The 20830-nt window shown below is 33.8% G+C and overlaps 3 protein-coding genes across 13 annotated transcripts; all 3 read left to right on the top strand.

Moving 5' to 3' along the window:
- Positions 1 to 2461: 2461 nt before the first annotated feature.
- Positions 2462 to 13546, top strand: LOC131602393 (F-box/LRR-repeat protein At4g14103-like). 7 transcript variants are annotated; one of them, XM_058874488.1, is made up of 7 exons: positions 2462 to 2597; positions 2934 to 3894; positions 11519 to 11677; positions 11778 to 12037; positions 12820 to 12883; positions 13013 to 13043; positions 13227 to 13546. In XM_058874488.1, the coding sequence occupies exons 2-7, from the start codon at positions 2947 to 2949 to the stop codon at positions 13235 to 13237; spliced, it is 1473 nt and encodes a 490-aa protein (XP_058730471.1). In that variant the 5' UTR covers positions 2462 to 2597; positions 2934 to 2946; the 3' UTR covers positions 13238 to 13546. The 7 variants fall into 7 exon arrangements, with proteins under 7 accessions (XP_058730471.1, XP_058730469.1, XP_058730472.1 ...); XM_058874486.1 differs by lacking the exon at positions 2462 to 2597 and adding an exon at positions 2603 to 2708; XM_058874491.1 differs by lacking the exon at positions 2462 to 2597 and having other exon boundaries at positions 3306 to 3454; positions 3556 to 3894.
- Positions 13547 to 13860: 314 nt separating this feature from the next.
- On the top strand, positions 13861 to 16712 carry LOC131607277 (uncharacterized). 2 transcript variants are annotated; one of them, XM_058879292.1, is made up of 3 exons: positions 13861 to 14239; positions 14323 to 14405; positions 14590 to 16712. In XM_058879292.1, the coding sequence occupies exons 1-3, from the start codon at positions 14087 to 14089 to the stop codon at positions 14720 to 14722; spliced, it is 369 nt and encodes a 122-aa protein (XP_058735275.1). In that variant the 5' UTR covers positions 13861 to 14086; the 3' UTR covers positions 14723 to 16712. The 2 variants fall into 2 exon arrangements, with proteins under 2 accessions (XP_058735275.1, XP_058735276.1); XM_058879293.1 differs by having other exon boundaries at positions 13865 to 14239; positions 14617 to 16707.
- A 514-nt stretch (positions 16713 to 17226) lies between these two features.
- Positions 17227 to 20717, top strand: LOC131602391 (F-box protein At4g22280-like). 4 transcript variants are annotated; one of them, XM_058874483.1, is made up of 8 exons: positions 17230 to 17371; positions 17735 to 18153; positions 18295 to 18695; positions 18839 to 18997; positions 19099 to 19364; positions 20078 to 20159; positions 20288 to 20318; positions 20499 to 20717. In XM_058874483.1, exons 2-8 carry the CDS (start codon positions 17748 to 17750, stop codon positions 20507 to 20509), a joined length of 1356 nt encoding a protein of 451 aa, XP_058730466.1. In that variant the 5' UTR covers positions 17230 to 17371; positions 17735 to 17747; the 3' UTR covers positions 20510 to 20717. The 4 variants fall into 4 exon arrangements, with proteins under 4 accessions (XP_058730464.1, XP_058730466.1, XP_058730465.1 ...); XM_058874482.1 differs by having other exon boundaries at positions 17735 to 18427; positions 18515 to 18695; XM_058874481.1 differs by having other exon boundaries at positions 17227 to 17371; positions 17732 to 18695.
- The last annotated feature ends 113 nt before the right edge of the window (positions 20718 to 20830 follow it).

The following is a 20830-nucleotide window of genomic DNA, read 5'->3' as shown; positions in this document are numbered from 1 at the left end:
AAAACATTACATATATTTATAAATAAATGTATAAAATAAACCATCAAGAATTGCAATTACTAGAATTAACTAACAATTACTAGAATTAACTAAAAAAATAGTGAGTTTTGGAGGAGGGGCGGGATTTGGGGGACGGCGGATTTTAGCGAGCGGCGGGCCTAAAATCCCAACCCAACCCGCCATTTTTTGGCGGGTGCGCGGGTCGGCCCGGCTACCCACGGCCCGTTTTGCCACCATTAAGACACATCACCTCCTATGTTTGTTGGAATGTGGATAATTAATAACCTTTCAAGTGCGTAAAGCCCAATAGGGCGACCCACTTCAAATACCTTAACGACTTCAAGGCTCATATCAAGTGATCTATAATTTTATGGGGTCAGGTTGCCCCACCCCTTAGTTTGAATTAAAATGGGACGTGTCGGATGGATATTTGGTTGATCCTCGAGTAATCGGGCGCAAAGAAGAAGCAATAGTGAATTGCTTATACTTTGTCTCTATGTCGACGACTTGTTAATAACAGGTAGCTGCAAGAAAGAGATCGAAGACTCAAAGGTGATCTTAGCAAAGAATACGAAATGTATGATCTAAGCGACATTTCATATTTCCTTGGTATTGAATTCGATAAGAGTAGTAGAGGCTTGATGATGCATCAAAGAAGATATACAAGTGAAATTCTCAAGAGATAATGGAAGAATGCAACTCGATTTTGACACTTGTAGATCCAAGGCTACAACTATCGAAAGAATCAAATCAAGATGATGTCGACCCAACCCAGTACAGAAAACTTATTAGGTCATTACGATACCTTTGTCACACAAGGCCTAATTTAGCATATAGTGTAGGTATGATGATTATATTCATGCAGAAGCCAAATGTATCACATCTAGCAGCGACGAAGAGGATACTAAGGTATCTGAAAGGAACTCTCGACTATGGTATTTTATTTTCTGTAGTTGATAAAAGAAAAAAAATGCAAGTTAGTAGGTTACACCAACTCAAGTTGGTGTAGTGATGTTGAAGATTGAAAATCCATTGCTGGGTATGTATTTATGCTAGGTGGTGCACCAGTTGCTTAAAGTTCGAGAAAAGAACCACTAGTGGCACTATCATCATGTAAAGTATAGTACATAACTGCATCCCTCTGTGCATGTCAAGCAACATGGATGGTGAATCTAGTTAAAAAGATTACGGGAAAAGTTTATAGAGTAATTACTATGAAGATTGACAACATGTCAGCTATCAATTTGACGAAGAACCCGATAGCACATGGTCGAAGCAAGCACATTGAAATGAAGTTTCATAATCTTCGAGAGCATGTAGCTAAAGGAAAGATGAATCTAGAACACTACATAACTGAGATTCAGATTGCATGTATTATGATAAAGGGTGTGCAGGTTGAAGTATTTAGAAGACTAAGAGTTATGATGAATGTAGATAGCTTAGACACAATAAATTATATGGTGTGTTAAATTTTAATCCCTTGTGTCGAAGCAGCATGTTGCTCGATAGAACAAGGATGTGCCGAAACAAATAGTGTGTCGAGTTGTGTTAGATGTTGAAGTGTCGAAGTAGTTAGCTTCACACAGTTTCAATTTAGATCTAAAATAGGTATTTTGGGCTTTTATGTTTTAGGCTTTTGCTTAAGGAGAAAGCAAACTTAAAACTATAAATAGAGGAAGTAACCCTTATTTTGTAACAAGTTGAGTATTTTCACAAAATTTGCAGCTGCAAGTGAATAAGATTTTCTACAGTTTGTGAGCGGAAAGAAACTCTATAGAATTTTTTTCCTCCTCTTATTCTTTTAAACTCTAATTCACCTTTTCTTCCCAAATTTTCTTTCTTATTTCTTTCATTATCATTGTGTAGCGATAAGAAATTACTCAAAGTTTTAGGTTTAATTCCAACCTGAATTATATTAAGTTTAACATTTAACTTATAATTTAAATTTGAAATATAAATGAGAGATTTTTTAACTGAGATTAAAGAAATGATAAATATATATATTTAAATTATATTTATACTTTTTATTTCTTCGTTATTATATATTAGTTATATACAAATTATTTATATATTTTTATATATAAGGATATTTTTATTTCATTTTTTATATTTAATTAAAATAAGTTATTTTTTAAATATAAAAATTTGTAAAATAAATTGAAAAAAAAAAGAAAAAGCAAATGGAGTTAGAGTTGGATAAAGATTAGGGAAAATTCTTAGGTGGACACGTACCTAAAAAATTGTTTTACACACAATCAATCACAAAATTTTAATTAATTAAAAAAATAAATATTGATTTTTCTCTCTCCTTCATAATCTCAATCACCTCATGAATTCAATTAAAACCAAAATTAAAATTAAAATAAATTTAAAAAAGACTTTTTCTTATTAATTGTGTCTAAGAATGTGGATTTAAATTCGTGTCCATGTAAGAATTGCTCAAAGATTAGTAGATTACTATCGAGAATCAAGATAACACGTCAATAGAGAGCTTGGGATAATATTAGTGTCATTTAATTCTAAAGGTCCGACACGCTGCAGTATCGTGACACCCCTTCTTTCACCTCTTGCGTTGCTCTCTTCATTATCAACTCAAGGTAATTGCTTCCTCTTCCCCCTCTCTCTTTGCTTACTCATTCCAATCTGAACCAGAATTCTCTGTGGATGTTGAAATCAATGTTTTTCTTTTAAGATTTTCGCTTTATTATGTAAGTTCTGCAGGGAATTGAAATTGAAATTAATAAAAGTTTCTTCCACCGACTAATTTTGTAATTATAAGGGAATCACCATTTCATACATCACAGTCCCAAGTGTTAGAATCTTGCTAAATGACTAAACCCTATGCCTTTTGCTTTGTCTAATATCAACCTAAAAACTTGATTCCTAAATTGCATGTCACTGATGCTTTACATTTTGATTATTATTCTGAGCAGGGAGGCATATGTAATGGCTGCTACAATCTCATCAACTGATGTGCATAAGATCCAACGACATAATGTCGGCAACACCGATATGATTACCGACTTACCGGAGGGCATTCTTCTTCATATTCTTTCTTTACTTCCTACCAAAGATGCCGTAAGAACTTCCATATTGGCAAACAAGTGGAGGCACTTGTGGACTTACTTAACTGCCTTTCATTTTAGAACTGGTCTAGATGAGTCACGTCATCAAAATCCGAAAAACACTGCAAATTCTCTCTTAGATCTAGTTGGAAGACTACTGCACAAATCTAATTGTGTAGAAAGGCTCCGCGTTCAAATATTTAAAACTATGATTGATACAGACAAAGTTACTTCTTTAATATCTTCTGCTGCGAAGCGTAGAGTCCAATGTCTTGAACTTTCTCTAGGTCATCCAAATGATAACTTTGTGTTACCACATAGTTTCTCAACTTTTGAGTCGTTGAATGAACTACGTTTAGGGCTCAAGTTCACTCTACATGTTCCTAATGGTATTCGTTTCCCTAACTTGAAGAAATTAGTAGTTTCAAATGTTACCTTTTCGAATGAGAACTCATTTCAACAACTTTTATCTGGGTGCTCTGACTTACAGGAGTTGGACTTACGTAATTGTTATTGGGAGAACATAATGCATATCAATGTTGCAATTTCCACATTAAGGAAGTTGAGAATCCATTTTGACCTTTTTAGTGCAAATTATGTTCATGATATGACACTCAAAATTGATGCTGTGAATCTTTTATGTTTAAGCTGCACATGCAATCTAGCAATAGAATTCATCCCTGTTAACCTCACCTCCGTTGTTATTGCACTTATTGATCTTGGATATGACGATCCTCCTAATAAACCATATGCTGCTCAGTGTGCGTTTGATCTATTGAGTGGACTTAGTAATGTCAAGTCTCTCAAGCTATATAATAATACTCTTGAGGTATGTTTAACTATTTGTTCGCCATCTTAATTTCTTATGAATATTGTATGCGATAATACCTAGTGAGATTGACGTGTTTCTTATAATTGTTGCATATTTTCTCTGTATTGCAATACTGAGTGTAGTTTTGTTTGCATTACCAGTGTCTTTACCATACAAAGGATACTCTCCATCTCCTTCCTACATTTCACAATTTGGTACATCTTGACGCGTATTCTGTGAGTCCTGAGTATACTAATGAAGTATTAATGGACATTCTCCGAAAGACTCCTAAACTAGAATTTCTCGAGATACCTGGGGTGGTATGCTTTTTATTCTACACCAGTGCTTGTATTTGTTATGTCTCAAGGCTAACAATAATATTACTTCTGTCAATTGACTTGTTTACTGGTTCTTATTTAGGTACATAACTACTTGGATGGTGACTATTTGAACTCAGTACCTTGCTGTTTCAAATCTTCTCTCAGTTGTTTAAGCTTTTTAAATTTTTATGGAAATGAATGTGAAATCCAGTTCCTTACGTTTATCTTAAAAAATGCCCCGTATTTAGTGGAGATCAATATACACTGTTCAAGACATTTATTTGCTGATATGGAGAAGTTGACCAATGTCAAAACCCAATTGGAAAATGTTGGCCCGGAAAGTTGTTTCATCAAGTTTCTGTAAATCTTTTTTTCCTTCTCTTCTCTTTCTTTTTTATCTGATTGGAAGGATTTAATAGTTTAGCATCATTCCGAAATATTAAAGTGTAGTTAATGAAATAAATAGCTTCATTGATTAGACTACCATGACCAGTTTGTGGACCATGCCCTTTGTGAACTGAATCAATTTATTATAGTATACAAACTCTGTTTTGTGTTGTTGGTGAAGGTTTGCTGAGAAATGGAACTGTCAAAGTGTTTAGAATGGTCAATTTTTACTTCTTACACTTGGATTTTTTCTTTGAAGTTTGGTAGACTGGTTCATTGCCCCCCACCCACACACTATAACATCCCAACTTTTTTTAGACCATAATATGTTATTGAGTTCTTAGTTAAGCCTAAATATATATAAATAATACAGACTTTTGTATTATTTTCTTTGTATTACGTTGAAGTTAAGAGGATTTAGCTGATGTTTTTTATAATAATTATATTTTTAGTATGTAAATTAGGTTTTTTACTATGATCATTTCATGATTTGAGCCTAATTTAGTTCTTTCAGATTTGGTTGTTGGGTGAGGCTACAGAGTGTTTTGAACAAGTTTCACATAAACATGAACAGTGTTAAATACAAACTTTACTTTGGAATGATTTGTTTTGCCTAAATTTTACTTGATTCTGAATTTATGTTGAGCTTCTCATTGATTTGTTTGTTTTCACTGTTTCAGTCCAAGCTTCTATGAAGACTCTGATAATGAATCTGACGAGGATGAAGTGAATAACTAGGCACTTTGAAAGACTCGACTCGGCGCATCAAGGATGAATATCTTCTTGAAGGACAAGTTGTGAAAACCCAGTATTTATGCTATCTGTCTTCAGTGATTTTCTGCTACTTATTTAGTCTTCTGATTTCTCTTTTGTTTTGTTTTACAATGGGCTGAAAAACGTTTTTTAGTTCTTTAAGAACATCTGCTAAGTTTTAGTGTTTATATTGTTGTATATCTAGGTCAAAAATACTAAAAGAGGTTGTTGCCAAGTTATCTCAAAGAAGTATCATTGTTCAGAAACACGAAATAGCATTCCTGCCATTTTTATTGTTTTCTGTTACTCATTACTTGATTTTCTGGTTTCCATCAATATAGCTTTCAATGCATAGTTTATTGGAGAGCCATGTTTGCTATCGAATTAGCTTTTAGGAAAAGTTGGTATCCCCCTTGACTATATTGTGATTCTTGCTTTTTTGGAGCCTGTGAAAGAGTTGTGAAAGTTTCTTCACACTAGATGGTCTAGTTGTTTATGAACATCAAATTCATTCCACTGTTTCAAATTTCTATCAAAAGCAAAACCATACATTTCTTTTTTATTTTCAAAAAATCTGATATTGTTTCGGATTTTTCTTGAAATAGGCCAGATATTTTACAAGTGTTTCTTTTTATAATTTTTTTTTTCATTTTTACCGAACACTTGGAAAGCTTGGTATCAAATTATTTGATTTTTACTGAATATTTTGTAATATAGGGTATACATGCATCCGTTTGAAGCATTTTTAAGGCTTTTTAAAAAGACTGGTAAATGTGCCCCAAGGGCACACGATAATGAGATATTTATAGAATTATTTTCTTGAAACGCGTGCATTCAATGTATCGAAATTTTAAATATGACTTTATTACATTTAATTACATTTAATTTTTTCTAATTATAGTATCCTTAACATGTGTCCTAAGAGCACATGTTAGCATGACCCTTAAAAGAATACCAAATTTTTATAATATCTGGTATAAATGTATGGTTTCTTCTACCGAATTTTTACAAAAGATATATGATTGGTTTAAAAGATGTATTTTGTACTGTTTTTTTTAAATGCGGCAATGTAATGGAGTCATCAAATTTTAAAAAAGTCAGGTAGGCTAATTTTTTTTTTTAATTTTATGTTTTTAGTTAGACGAGAGTAATTTTTTTTTTAATTTTTTGTTTTTAGTGAGACGAGAGTAAGAGATGGTAAAATCACTTGGAGATTGAGCGAAAGATCTAGTAGGGTTGTTGCATAGAGTTATGGAGTTATGGGGGGGGAGACGACGAATATGATGGATACTATGAGTAATATGTTAGATCAACTAACAAGGGTTTACAGGTTAGCTTACACTGACTCAGGTCAGATCAGACTTTTTTTAAAATAGTTAGTTGGTCCAATGGTGATTGGCGCTGGACTTGGTAGGGAGAACCACGGTTCGATCCCCCGCAACTGCGATCGGGAGGGGGATGGAACCACTTGATGCCAGAACTCGCCCCCGAACCGGACTAAACCGGTGCTATAAAGCAAAAAAAAAAAAAGTCTATGTTTTTTATAAGCTTATTTAGTTAAAAAAGTTATGTCGCATGCCACGAAAAAAGTATTTCTTTTAAGTCTATCAGACCGATTTATTTAAATAAATATCGATAAATTTAATATCATTATTATATTCTATTTATACTTTAAATTAAAATACACAAAAATTATCTTAAAAAAACTGTGAAAATAAGTTGAAAAAACCTTATGAATAATGTCATAAGTTGTTTCATAGGTTCTCTTAAACAAATAGTATTAGCTAATTTGTGTTAATAGGTAAATTTGAATAAGTCAGTAAAATAAATATTTAGTCTCATTGATCTTTTAATGTGTTAGTCTATTTAAGTATTAGTTAAATTTCTTATTCGTAAATGTTCAAATAAAATAGACTTTTAAGTAGGCTAATATGCAAGCATTTCGATTTCATTTTATTGTTTACTTCTTTACTTGTTTTTTTGTTAAATTAAGCACATTTCCTTTATTTCTTTTGTTGTTTGCATTAGAAATTCTTCTACCATTATTACATTCTGTCAAAATGTTTTACACAATGTATTGTCTAGGATTTTCAAGTTTGATCCTACAAGTGAACTAAAATTCATGATTGCTTACTAAAAGTACCAGTAAACATATTGGCACACTCGGTGGGACTGTTTTTGTGCAAAACTAAACTTTTGTATAAGAGTGTATGTGCTTTTATTTTTGTTTTACGTTCTTCACACATGCAAATGGTTTCAATCGTTGAGTGTTTATGCATCTGAGGAGGGGCAAAATTGTTAAGATGTCTTGTCAATAATCAAAGAATTCATCCATTTTCAGAACGACGCTCCAAATGCAGAAGAACAATCAATCAGAGCGATGATTGGTGGTACAAGCATTTCAATAACTGTTGGAGTAACTGCTCCTGCAATAAGTCAAACGCTAGTTTTGACTACGACACCGGAGACGGTGGTACCCCCACCATAACTAACCAATTTTCCGATTACTCCCAGGCTTACACAAACCAATATAGGACACACCAGGCCTTCATTCCTTCTAGGTTTCACATTCCCCCAGTAGTAGTAAGAAGTATATGTATGGCATGCGAACAACATTGATGGCATGCCTACAAACTAACGTGTCTATGTATGCAAAAAATGGAATGGTTGTTGCCTCTTTTATTAATCAATACATGGCATCGAAATCTACCATAAGAAGTCCTAGCCAAATCAGTCAACCTCAGGGAGGATTAGGATATATCCATCAAGTTATACCACCTTTAAATACTAGTTCTTTTGGTTTTACGGCAACAGATGGATGACAGTAAAAATAATATGGTTAACATGTTTACCCAACAAATTGGTACCGTGTTCAATCCTCTAATCCAAAATACTAATAATAGTTACCAACAATTATGACATTAAATGGGTTGAATTGCTGGTTTTTTTTGCTACTTAAACCCCCATTCATCCAGTTCCTCAAATCCAAGAAGTTGGGGCAATCCAAAATCTAGGAGTTGCAAATAATGAAGGGATTTCAAATAATCAAGTGCAGCAACTAGTTATTTCCCAGGCGATCGAGTAGCTTATACCCAAAGTAGTCGAAGGAGACTTAGGTTGAAACGACCCATAAATATTGGTGAATAGGAACCAAGATGCATATCAAGTGGTTAGGAGAGTCCAACAAAATAATTTTTTTTGGGGGGGGGGGGATAACATAGCCAATATCGTTAGCCCAAAATGATGTTAATGTTACTCTTCATAGGCCAAATTTTGTTTTCTTTTCCTTATCTGAGTACGTATTGCAAACTAAACTTCCTGAAGGTGCAAAGAAACACAAGAAAGAGGGGGTATACATTGACTTTCTATGTTCAAACTTTTCGTTCACCCAAACACAAACAACACAAATACAACAATGATAAAAGAATACAAGTATTTTTATCCTGGTTCCCTCTAACTAGGTTAGTCCAATCCACCCGCCAAGGTGATTTCACCTTCTCAATAAGGTCTTAATCCACTAATCAAAATTTTGATTACAAACTTAATGACACACGGTCAAAGACTTCTCAAGGATCCTGACTATGTCCTAGTACCTCAAGGAATTTACAACTCAAAGACAATTTGTCAATGACTTCTTGAGTAATTTGACTAACACTTAGTCACTCGAGGAAATCAACCAGAAGCTTAAAACAAGAACTGTGTGTTTATAATATTTCTCGAAAAGAGTTAATAAGCAGTCAACAAAAGGTAACAATGTCCCTTCAATAATTTGGTGTATCCCTTCAAAAGATTAAAGGCCACACGATCATTTCCCACTATCAACGACTGAGATCTCCATAGAATTGTTCGAATGACAATTTAATACCCTTGATGTAATCAGAGTGATGGCTACTTGGAATATGGGGCATATGTTAATCATTTTTTGCTCCTTAAAGTACCACATGTTGATGTCTTCATAGGGTCGTTGATTCCAGAAACGAAAAATGTCCCATTGGGCATCTCCTTGTGATGACTTCATAGACAGGTGGGGGCGTTTACTACAAAACCCCTTTCCTCCATAACAAGAGACAAAAGCTTGAGGCAAATGTTCAAGGTCGACCAAAGGGGTCCAATAGAGCGCAAAAGCCTAACATACAAAAGAAGCGAAGTAATGATGAAAGTAAACAAATGTAATGTCAAACATCCTCATGCTACCTCATTCGGAAACGTATGTCCCACTGTCAAATCCATCTAGTGGTCATTTGTATTTCATGCTCATTTTCATATTTCAATTTCTAACTATTAACACGCCATTTTTATATGTGAATTTCACTCCTCATTGAGATTACACTATTCATCTCTATCTCTCTCTCCCTCTCTCTCTAATTTGAGCGTTGGAGTATTGACCTTGCCAATAAATCAGCTTCACCCCACCACATCAGAAGTTAGTTCCATCACGACGCAACAATCAACCTAACTTCTCCGTTCATCATGATTACATAATTGATGTAATAAATAAAATTTTATATTCAATATATCCAAATACGTGGCAGAAAATGGTACACTTGATTGATCTTACGTTTGAGATTTCTTCAAAATCACCCTGCCTTTCCCGCTATAATGTCAAGGGACCTGTTCCCAAAATTAGGTATCAAATGTGACCTGCTGCAGTATCGTTGTCACACCCTCTCTTTCATCTCCAGCGTCGCTCTCCTTATTGTCAGGTAATTGCTTCCTCTTCCCCCTCTCTCTTTGCTTACCCATTCCAATCAGAACCAGAATTCTGTACGGATGTTGAAATCAATGGATTTTTTTTCTTAAAAGATTTTCGCTTTGTGAATTGTAATTGAAATGAACGAAAGTTTTTAGCATTAACTAATTTTATAATTATAAGGGAATCCTTATTTCATACAACACAATCCCAATTATTAGAATCTTGCTCATACGAGTGATCATCTAGGGTACAAATTTTGAAATGTATTATTACATACTTGAGTAAACCCTATTCCCTTTTCTTTGTCTAATATCAACCTCAAAGCTTGATTCCTAAATTGCAATATCACTCATGCTTTACATTTTTATTATTATTCTGAGCAGGGAGGCATATGTCATGGCTGCCACAATCTCATCAATAAATATGAATAAGATCCAACGGCATAATGTCGGCAACATCGATATGATTTCCGACTTGCCCGAGGGCATTCTTCTTCATATTCTTTCTTTTCTTCCTACCAAAGATGCCGTAAGAACTTCCATATTAGCAAACAAGTGGAGGCACTTGTGGACTTACTTAACTGTCTTTCATTTTAGAACTGGTCTAGATGAGTCACATCATCATAATCCGAAAAACACTGCAAATTCTCTCTTAGATCTAGTTGGAAGACTACTTCACAAATCTAATCACGTAGAAAGGCTCGGCGTTCGAATACTGGAAACTAAGGTTGATACTGAGAAAGTTAGTTCTTTAGTATCTTCTGCTGCGAAGCATAGACTCCAATATCTCGAACTTTCTCTAGGTGATCAAAGTGATAAGTTTATGTTACCACATAGTTTCTCAGCTTTTGAGTCATTGAATGAACTACATTTAGAGCTCATGTTCACTCTACATATTCCTAGTGGTGTTTGTTTCCCTAAATTGGAGAAATTAGTAGTTTTAAATGTTACCTTTTTAAATGAGAGCTCAGTTCAACAACTTTTCTCTGGGTGCCCTGTGTTACAGGAGTTGGACTTATATAATTGTTATTGGAAGAACCTAAACCATATCAGTGTTGCAATTTCCACATTAAGGAGGTTGGAAATCGATTTTGACCTTTTTAGTGTAGATTATGATCATGATATGACATTAACGATTGATGCTGTGAATCTTTTATCTTTAAGCTGCATATGCAATCCACCGATAGAATTTATCCCTGTTAACCTGACCTCCATTGTTGATGCTTTTATTGATCTTGGATGTGAAGATCCACCTAATGAACCATATGCTGCTCAGTGTGCGTTTGATCTATTGAGTGGAGTTAGTAGTGTGAAGTCTCTCAGACTATATAATAATACACTTGAGGTATGTTTGACTATTTGTTCATTATCTTAATTTTTTTTATGAATATTGTATGCGATAATACCTAATGAGATTGACGTGTTTTGTATAATCCTTGCATATTTTATATGTATTACAACACTGAGTGTAGTTTTGTTTCCATTACTAGTGTCTTTACCATTCAAAGGATACTATTCATCTCCTTCCTATATTTCACAATTTGACAATTCTTGAAGTGTTTTCTGGGAATCCTGAGAACCCTAATGAGGTACTAATGGACATTCTGCAAAAGACCCCTAAACTGGAAGTTCTTGAGATTCCTGGGGTGGTAAGTCTTATGTTCATTACCAGTGCTTGTATTTGCCATGTTTCAAGGCTAACAACAATGTTATTTCTGTCAATTGACTTGTTTACGGCTTCTTATTTAGGTACTTAACTACTTGGATGGTGACTATTTGAACTCAGTGCCTTGCTGTTTCAAGTCTTCTCTTAGTCGTTTATGCTTATTAAATTTTTATGGAAATGAATATGAAATCCAATTCCTTACGTTTATCTTACAAAATGCCCCATATTTAGTGGAGATCAAGATACACTGTTCAAGACAGTTATTTGCTGATACGGAGAAGTTGACCAATGTCTGTAACCAATTGGAAGATGTTGGCCTGGAAAGTTGTTTCATCAAGTTTCTGTAAATCTTTTTTCCTTGTCTTCTTTTTATTTTTTATCTTATCGGAGGGATTTAATATACTAGTTTAACATCATTCCGTAATATTTTAGTATGGTTAATGAAATGAATAGCTTCATTGGTTAGACAACCTAGACTAGTTTGTGGAGCATGCCCTTAGTTAACTGAATCAATTTATTTTAATGTTCAAACTCTGTTTTGTGTTGTTGGTGAATGTTTGCTGAGAAATGGAACTGTCAAAGTGTTTAGAATGGTCACTATTACTTCTTACACTTGGACTTTTTCTTTGAATTTTGAGAGACTGGTTCATTGCACTAACACACTAAAACATCCTAACTTTTTTTAGACCATAGTACGTTAGGCAAAGTATTGAGTTCTTAGTGAAGCCTAAATAAATACATATGATTAAGTGATTTAGAGTGCTTGGTTAGGTCTTTGGGATAATGTACAGTATGAGAGGAAACTTATAGGTTTCAGCAGTATACTTAATACTTAATTGTGACTCCGACCAATTGCTTAAATATTGGTTGTTGGATGAGGCTACAGAATGTTTTGAACAAGTTTCACAGAAACATGAAATGTTAAACACAAACTTTTCTTTCAATTTTACTTGGGAATGATTTGTCTTGTCTAAATTTTCCTTTCATTTGCTTTTCTTAGTTGGGATGTTTTGTGGAATTTGGAAGATGTGTGTGTTATTATATAGAGGGATTTGAGATCTTGATTCTGAATTTAGTTGAGCTGCTCGATGCTCATTGATTTATATTTGTTTTTCACTGTTTCAGTCACAGCTACTATGAAGACTCTGATTGTGAATCTGACTCTAATGATGAATCTGATGAGGATGAAGTGAGTAAAACACACACAGTTTTCATAATAGGGCAAATAATAGTGAACACTTCCTAGTTATTAGTGGTTGTTTCATTGTTAGGTGGAACACATAGAATGCCTTTGTCTAACTTTTGTCGATGTTTTCAGGCTGCAAATTCTGGGATTCTCCCTGCTGCAGGTAAGAATTGACATGTTCTGACTGATTAATTATTTGCTATTTATCTTATCCTATCCTTATTGTTAGTAGTTCTTTATATGAATGACTTGAGTTATAGTGAACCTATTACGCTAATTCCCTTTCTAAATTTATTTGTGATTTTTTGGATTCTAACATATTTGAAATTCATTTTTCTAATCTCAGAGGCACTTTGAAAGACTCAACGCATCAAGGATGAAGATCTTCTTGAAGGTCAAGTTGTAAAAAGCCAAAAGTTTTGCTATCTGTCTTCAATGATTTTCTGCTACTTATGCAGCGATTTTAAGCTCTGGAATGGATCATTGTAATCTCTGGATAGTTAGGAAGAGATTTCCCTGCTTCTGTTTCTATATTTTTATCAATAATATACCAGCATTCCTACCATTTTTATTGTTTTCTGTTATATGATAATCATGTAACTTTTATTTAAAGTTTATGTTTTTGTAAACTTAATGTTATTATAATAACTTATCATTAAGATGTGATTTTTTTTTCTTTTTCTTATAGTAACACAATTTTTTCTTTAAAAATACAAATAACCAGATCCATATAAATAAATAAATTCCCTCAAACGCAATTAAACTGAAAATTAAATTTTGTGTAAATTTTATTGTGCTAAACGCAGTTATGAACTTATGATGACCTATGTTAAATCATCTCTTGTTTTCATAATCTAATACAAATTCTCTACCAGTGTTGATGCAATTTTTCCCATCCCCTATAAAAAATTAATAAACAAAGCATCCATTATTGACATACTAAGAACATGATTCTTTGTTGATGTCTTTTGTTTTAACCTGGAGTAAACATCATGCTTTGAATCAGAATAGAAAACAGCTCAAAAGTAAAAATACATAGAAGTGACAACGTTACATATTACTTAGCATATATTCTAATCAGACAGCTAAAATGAACATAGCCATTAATTTCTAATGTTCACACATGAAGCAATATTTGCATACCCCTTAAGTAAGAAAAGTAAGAAAAGAATAAATGCATGATCAGTTGAGGATGAAGGTGAAACCATGAGTCGCAACATGAACAATTTCACGCCTTTGCCGGGGCTTTGGAGAACAGGTTCTAGAGCCTATGATGATGCTCCTCACACTTCCAGTAATACTCATCAATCCAATGAAGTTCCTGTGTTTTACCGATCTCGTCACTCTACTAGGACCAATGTAAGTATATCATGATATTCTTGGTATAACCATTGTTTGATGCTAACAACTTGTTATGTATGTAATTTGGTACTTGTTAATAGGATGAGAGGAGTTTAGGTGCACAAGATCCATTAAGGTTGTGGGAAATCAGAAGAACTCCTACAGAACATCATAGAGCATCAAAGTAAGACCAAATTTTAAGTTTGCTTAAGTATTTAACTATAGATGCATCAAGTGTCAGATGCGTGTTAGTGTCAAACACCAACGCAGCATCGATACATGTGACTACAATTAATAATTTTTATTATTTTTACTTACTATAAGTGTTAATATAGTGAATGATGTCCATGTTTGTATCAATAATTCAGACATGGTTTATTGGGAAAAAATTGCAGTTTTCCAGCCCAACCTCATAGAAGACAACAAACTTATGTTCACAATGAAGAAATGGGAAGAAGAGGTTTCAACCCATCCAGACTCAGACAAAATTTCCAGCATTGACCTGTAAGATCAACATCAACGCCTCAAACAAACACACAAGTTCCGCATGTGGTAGACCAAATTAACTATTTTAAGCAAGTTACGAAAAATAGTCTATAACCCTATGCCAACGCGGTTAGCTAGAAAGTGAGCTTATATTATAGAGAAAATGCTTCGAAAGATTTGAAAGAGAGTGTGAGAGTACTGAGTCACTGGTTTATTGGTCGAACCACTGGTCATTGGTCAAATTGCATCACTAAATCGGATTAAACTGAATAACTTGGTTGAATAGATCGGTCGTTATAACAAAACTAAAAAAAATATAAAATCTATCGAACCGAATGATTCAGTCTCTACAAAATATAACTAGCACTTAAATTTTTTTAAAATATCATATCATAACTAAATTCACAAGTTCATAATTTAAATTCAAGTTTTAAACATTGGTATCACACATAACAAAGTAATACAAAATTACAAAGTATAATTGCAAACAAAGTTTAATCGCAACATAATCTAATTGAATAACTTATAACAAAATAACTTCATTATCTACTAAATTTAATTTCAAGGAAGGGTAAATTGTTTCAATGTTGGGATCTCCTTCTTCAATATCAAAATCATCCGCAGCAAAATCAACCGCATTATTTTTATTTTATTTCTTTATTTTAATTTTTCATTAAAATAATCAAAATGACGTCGTTTTAATTTTTTTAATTTAAAAAAAATACTTAAACCACCAAGTGTTTAGAGATACCACCTTTAACTACTAGTTCTCTTTTGGTTTTACAACAACATATGGGTGACAATAAACTTAATATGGTTAACATGCTTACCCGGAAAATTGGTATTGTGTTCAATCCTCTAATCCAAAAAACTAATAATAGTTACCAGCAATTAGGACATCAAATAGGTTGAATTGCTGATTTTTTTGGTGCTCCTCAAACCCCATTCAATCAGTTCCTCAAATCCAAGAAGTTGGGCAATCCAAAATCCTGAAGTTGCAAATAATGAAGAGATTCCTAATAATCAAGTGCAACAACTAGTTATTTCCCAGGAGATCGAGCAGCCTATACCCAAAGTAGTCGAAGGAGACTTAGGTCAAAACAACCCATATGTAATATTAGTGAATAGGAACCAAGGTGCATATCAAGTGGTTAGGAGAGTCCAACAAAATAATTCTTGGGGAGGGGGCAAAATAACATAGCCAATATAGTTAGCCCAAAATGGTGTTAATGTTGTTCTTCATAGGCTAAATTTAGTTTTTGCCTTATCTGAGTACGTATTGCAAACTATAATTCCTGAAGGTGCAAAGAAACACAAAAAAGGAGGGTTTGAATTGAGTTTCTTCTATGTTCAAAATTTTCGTTCATCCAAACACAAACAACACAAATGCAACAATGATAAAAGAACACGAGTATTTTTATTCTGGTTCCCCTCTAACTAGTTTAGTCCAATCCACCCGCCAAGGTGATTCCGCCTTCTCATTAAGGTTCTAATCCACTAATCAAAACTTTGATTACAAACTCAATGAATCGCATTCAAAGAATTCTCAAGAATCCTAAATATGTCGTAGTCCCTAAAGGAAATTACAACTCAAAGGCAATCTGTCAATAACTTCTTGAGTAATCTGACTAACACTTAGTCACTCGAGGAAATCAATCAAAATGTTAAAACAAGAAGTGTGTGTTTACAGAATTTCTCGAAAAGAGTTAATAAGCTGTCAACAAAAGGTAACAATGTCCCTTTGGTAATTTGGTATATCCCTTCAAAAAATTAGAGGCCACACGGTAATTTCCCACTACCAATGGTCGATATCTCCATAGAACTGTTCGAATAACAATATAGCATCCTCGATGTAATCAGAATGATAACTACTTGGAATATAGGGGCATATGTTAAACATTTGTCGCTCCTTAAAGTACCACATATGGATGTCTTCATAGGGTTGTTGGTTCCAGAAATAACAAACGTTCCATCAGGCATCTCTTTGTGACGACTTCATAGGCAATTGAGGGCGTTTACTATAAAACCCCTTTCGTCCATAACAAGAGACAATAGCTTGAGGCAACTGTTCAAGGTCGGGCAAAGGGGTCCAATAGAGCGTAAAAGCCTAACATACAAGGGAAGCAAAGTAACGATGAAAGTAAACAGATGTAATGCCAAATATCCTCATGTTATCTCATTCAGAAGCGTATGTCCCACTCTCAAATCCATCCAGTGATCATTTGCATATTTCAGTTTCTAACAAAATCTCATAATTAAAGGAGATTACTATTAGCACGTTATTTTCATATATGAATTTCACTCCTAATTGAGATTACACTATTCATCTCTCTCAACTAACTTGAATATTGGAGTATTGACCTTCTAGGTCAGCCTCACTCCACCATATTAAAACTTAGTTACATGACGACGCACCAATCAACCCAACTTCTCCGTTGATCAGTTTGTAATAAATAAAATTTTATATTCAATACATCCAAATACGTGGTAAGATATGATACACGTGATTGATCTTACCGTTGAGATTTCTTTAAAATCACTCTGACTTTCCCGCTTCAATGTCAGGGGATCCTGATCCCAAAATTAGGTATCAAATGTGACCTGCGGCAGTATCGTCGTCACACCTTCTCTTTCATCTCCAGCGTCGCTCTCCTCATTGTCAAGGTAATTGCTTCCTCTCTCTTTGCTTACGCATTCCAATCAGAACCAGAATTCTGTACGGAAGTTGAAATCAATGGATCTTTTTTCTTAGAAGACTTTCGCTTTGTGAATTGAACTTGAAATGAACGAAAGTTTTTACTTTTTAGCATTGACTATTTTATAATTATAAGGGAATCCCTATTTCATACAACACAATCTTAGAATCTTGCTCATACGAGTGATCATCTACGCTACAAATTTTGAAATGTATTATTACATACTTGAGTAAACCCTATTCCCTTTGCTTTGTCTAATATAAACCTCAAAGCTTGATTCCTAAATTGCAATATCACTCATGCTTTACATTTTTATTATTATTCTCAGCAGGAAGGTATATGTCATGGCTGCTACAATCTCATCAACAAATATGCATAAGATCCAACGGCATAATGTCGGCAACACCGATATGATTACCGACTTACCCGAGGGCATTCTTCTTCATATTCTTTCTTTACTTCCTACCAAAGATGCCATAAGAACTTCCATATTAGCAAACAAGTGGAGGCACTTGTGGACTTACTTAACTGTCTTTCATTTTGATACTGGTCTAGATGAGTCAAACTATCAACGTCGGAAAAACGCTGCAAATTGTCTCTTAGATCTAGTTGGAAGATTACTTCACAAATCTAATCACGTAGAAAGGCTCGGCGTTCAAATACTTGAAACTAAGGTTGATACAGACAAAGTTAGTTCTTTAATATCTTCTGTTGGGAAGCATAGAGTCCAATATCTTGAACTTTCTCTAGGTGATCGAAGTGATAAGTTTGTGTTACCACATAGTTTCTCAGCTTTTGAGTCACTGAATGAACTACATTTAGAGCTCATGTTCACTCTACATATTCCTAGTGGTGTTTGTTTCCCTAACTTGAAGAAATTAGTTGTTTCAGATGTTAACTTTTCGAATGAGGACTCAGTTCAACAACTTTTCTCTGGGTGCCCTGTCTTACAGGAGTTGGATTTTTATAATTGTTATTGGAAGAACCTAAACCACATCAGTGTTGCAATTTCCACATTAAGGAGGTTGGAAATCGATTTTGACTTTTTTAGTGTAAATTATGATCATGATATGACACTAACGATTGATGCGGTGAATCTTTTATCTTTAAGCTGCACATGCAATCCACCGATAGAATTTATTCCTGTTAACCTGACCTCCATTGTTGATGCATTTATTAATCTTGGATGTGAAGATCCGCCAAATGAACCATATGCTGCTCAGTGTGCGTTTAATCTATTGAGTGGACTTAGTAATGTCAAGTCTCTCAGACTGTTTAATAATACTCTTGAGGTATGTTTGACTATTTGTTCACCATCTTAATTTTTTATGAATATTGTGTGCAATAATATCTAATGAGATTGACGTGTTTTGTATAATCCTTGCATATTTTCTATGTATTACAACACTGAGTGGAGTTTTGTTTCCATTACTAGTGTCTTTACCATTCAAAGGATACTATTCATCTCCTTCCTATGTTTCACAATTTGACACATCTTAAAGTGCTTTCTGGGAATCCTGAGAACCCTAATGAGGTACTAATGGACATTCTCCAAAAGACCCCTAAACTGGAAGTTCTTGAGATTTCAGGGGTGGTAAGTTTTATGTTCATTACCAGTGCTTGTACTTGCCCGTGTATCAAGGCTAAGAATAATATTATTTCTATCAATTGACTTGTTTGGTTGCTCTTATTTAGGTACTTAACTACTTGGATGGTGAAGATTTGATATTGAACTCACTGCCTTGCTGTTTCAAATCTTCTCTCAGTCATTTACGCTTATTAAATTTTTATGGAAACGAATATGAAATCCAATTCCTTAGGTTTATCTTACAAAATGCCCCATATTTAGTGGAGATCAATATACACTGTTCGAGACAGTTATTTGCTGATATGGAGAAATTGACTAATGTCTTTAACCAATTGGAAGATGTTGGCCTGGAAAGTTGTTTCATCAAGTTTCGGTAAATCTTTTTTTTCCTTCTCTTCTCTTTCTTTTTTATCTCATTGGAGGGATTTATTATACTAGTTTAACATCATTCCATAATATTAAAGTGTGGTTAATGAAATGAATAGCTTCATTGGTTAGACTACCAAAACTAGTTTGTGGAGCATGCGCTTAGTTAACTGAATCAATTTATTTTAGTGTTCAAACTCTTTTTTGTGTTGTTGGTGAATGTTTGCTGAGAAATGGAACCATCAAAGTGTTTAGAATGGTCACTATTACTTCTTACACTTGGCTTTTTCTTTGAATTTTGGGAGACTGGTTCATTTCACTCAACACACTAAAACATCCCAACTATTTTTAGACCATAGTATGTTAGGCAAGGTATTGAGTTCTTAGTGAAGCCTAAATAAATATATAGGATTATGTGATTCTTAGTGAAGACCATAGCAGTATACTTAAACGTGACACCGGCCAATTGCTTAGATATTGGTTGTTGGGGGAGGCTACAGAGTGCTTTGAACAAGTTTCACAGAAACATGAAATGTTAAACACAAACTTTTCTTTCAATTTTACTTGGGAATGATTTGTCTTACCTAAATTTTCCTTTCATTTGCTTTTCGTTGTTGTGGAAAATTTTGGAAGATGTGTGTTATTATAAAGGGGTTTGAGATCTTGATTCTGAATTTAGTTGAGCTGGTCATTGATTTATATTTGTTTTCACTGTTTCAGTCACAGCTACTATGACGTCTCTGATAATGAATCTGACGAGGATGATGAATCTGATGAGGATGATGAATCTGAAGAGGATGAAGTGAGTAAAACACATACTGTTTTCACAATAGGGCAATAATAGTGAACACTTCCTAGTTATTAGTGGCTGTTTCATTGTTAGGTGAAACACATAGAATGCCTTTGTCTAATTTTTGTCGATATTTTCAGGCTGCAAATTTTGGGATTCTCCCTGCTGCAGGTAAGAATTGACATGCTCTTACTGATTAATTATTTGCTATTTATCTTATCCTATCCTTATTGTTAGTTCTTTATATGAATGACTTGAGTTATAGCGAACCTATTACGCTAGTTACCTTTCTAAATTTATTTGTGATTTTTTGGATTCTAAAATATGAGAAATTCAATTTTCTAATCTCAGAGCCACTTTGAAAGACTCGACGCATCAAGGATAAAGATCTTCTTGAAGGTCAAGTTGTAAAATGCCAAAAGTTTTGCTATCTGTCTTCAATGATTTTCTGTTACTTATGCAGCGATTTTAATCTCTGGAATGGATCATTGTAATCTCTGGATAGTTAGGAACATATTTCCCTGCTTCTGTTTCTATATTTTTATCAATAGTATACAAGCATTCCTACCATTTTTATTGTTTTCTATTATATGATAATCTTGTAACATTCATTTAAAGTTTATGTTTTTGTAAACTTAATGTTATTATAATAACTTATTATTATGATGTGATTTTTTTCTTTT

This window comes from Vicia villosa, linkage group LG5, assembly GCF_029867415.1.
Source record: "Vicia villosa cultivar HV-30 ecotype Madison, WI linkage group LG5, Vvil1.0, whole genome shotgun sequence".
In the NCBI taxonomy this organism is placed as follows: domain Eukaryota; kingdom Viridiplantae; phylum Streptophyta; class Magnoliopsida; order Fabales; family Fabaceae; genus Vicia; species Vicia villosa.
Note: the sequence above shows the minus strand (reverse complement) of the source record. Positions and strands in the feature narration are given on the sequence as shown.

Excerpts from the sequence above, each read along its gene's own strand:
- LOC131607277 (XM_058879292.1), top strand. The coding sequence starts at position 14,087 with ATGAGTCGCAACATGAACAATTTCACGCCTTTGCCGGGGCTTTGGAGA. Across the intron at positions 14,240-14,322 it reads GTCACTCTACTAGGACCAAT|GATGAGAGGAGTTTAGGTGC; the intron begins GTAAGTATATCA and ends ACTTGTTAATAG. Across the intron at positions 14,406-14,589 it reads GAACATCATAGAGCATCAAA|ACATGGTTTATTGGGAAAAA; the intron begins GTAAGACCAAAT and ends TCAATAATTCAG.
- LOC131602391 (XM_058874481.1), top strand. The coding sequence starts at position 17,748 with ATGGCTGCTACAATCTCATCAACAAATATGCATAAGATCCAACGGCAT. Across the intron at positions 19,365-20,077 it reads AGTTGTTTCATCAAGTTTCG|TCACAGCTACTATGACGTCT; the intron begins GTAAATCTTTTT and ends TCACTGTTTCAG. Across the intron at positions 20,160-20,287 it reads ATGAATCTGAAGAGGATGAA|GCTGCAAATTTTGGGATTCT; the intron begins GTGAGTAAAACA and ends CGATATTTTCAG.
- LOC131602393 (XM_058874485.1), top strand. The coding sequence starts at position 9,936 with ATGTCAAGGGACCTGTTCCCAAAATTAGGTATCAAATGTGACCTGCTG. Across the intron at positions 11,374-11,518 it reads TATATAATAATACACTTGAG|TGTCTTTACCATTCAAAGGA; the intron begins GTATGTTTGACT and ends TTCCATTACTAG. Across the intron at positions 11,678-11,777 it reads TTCTTGAGATTCCTGGGGTG|GTACTTAACTACTTGGATGG; the intron begins GTAAGTCTTATG and ends CTTCTTATTTAG.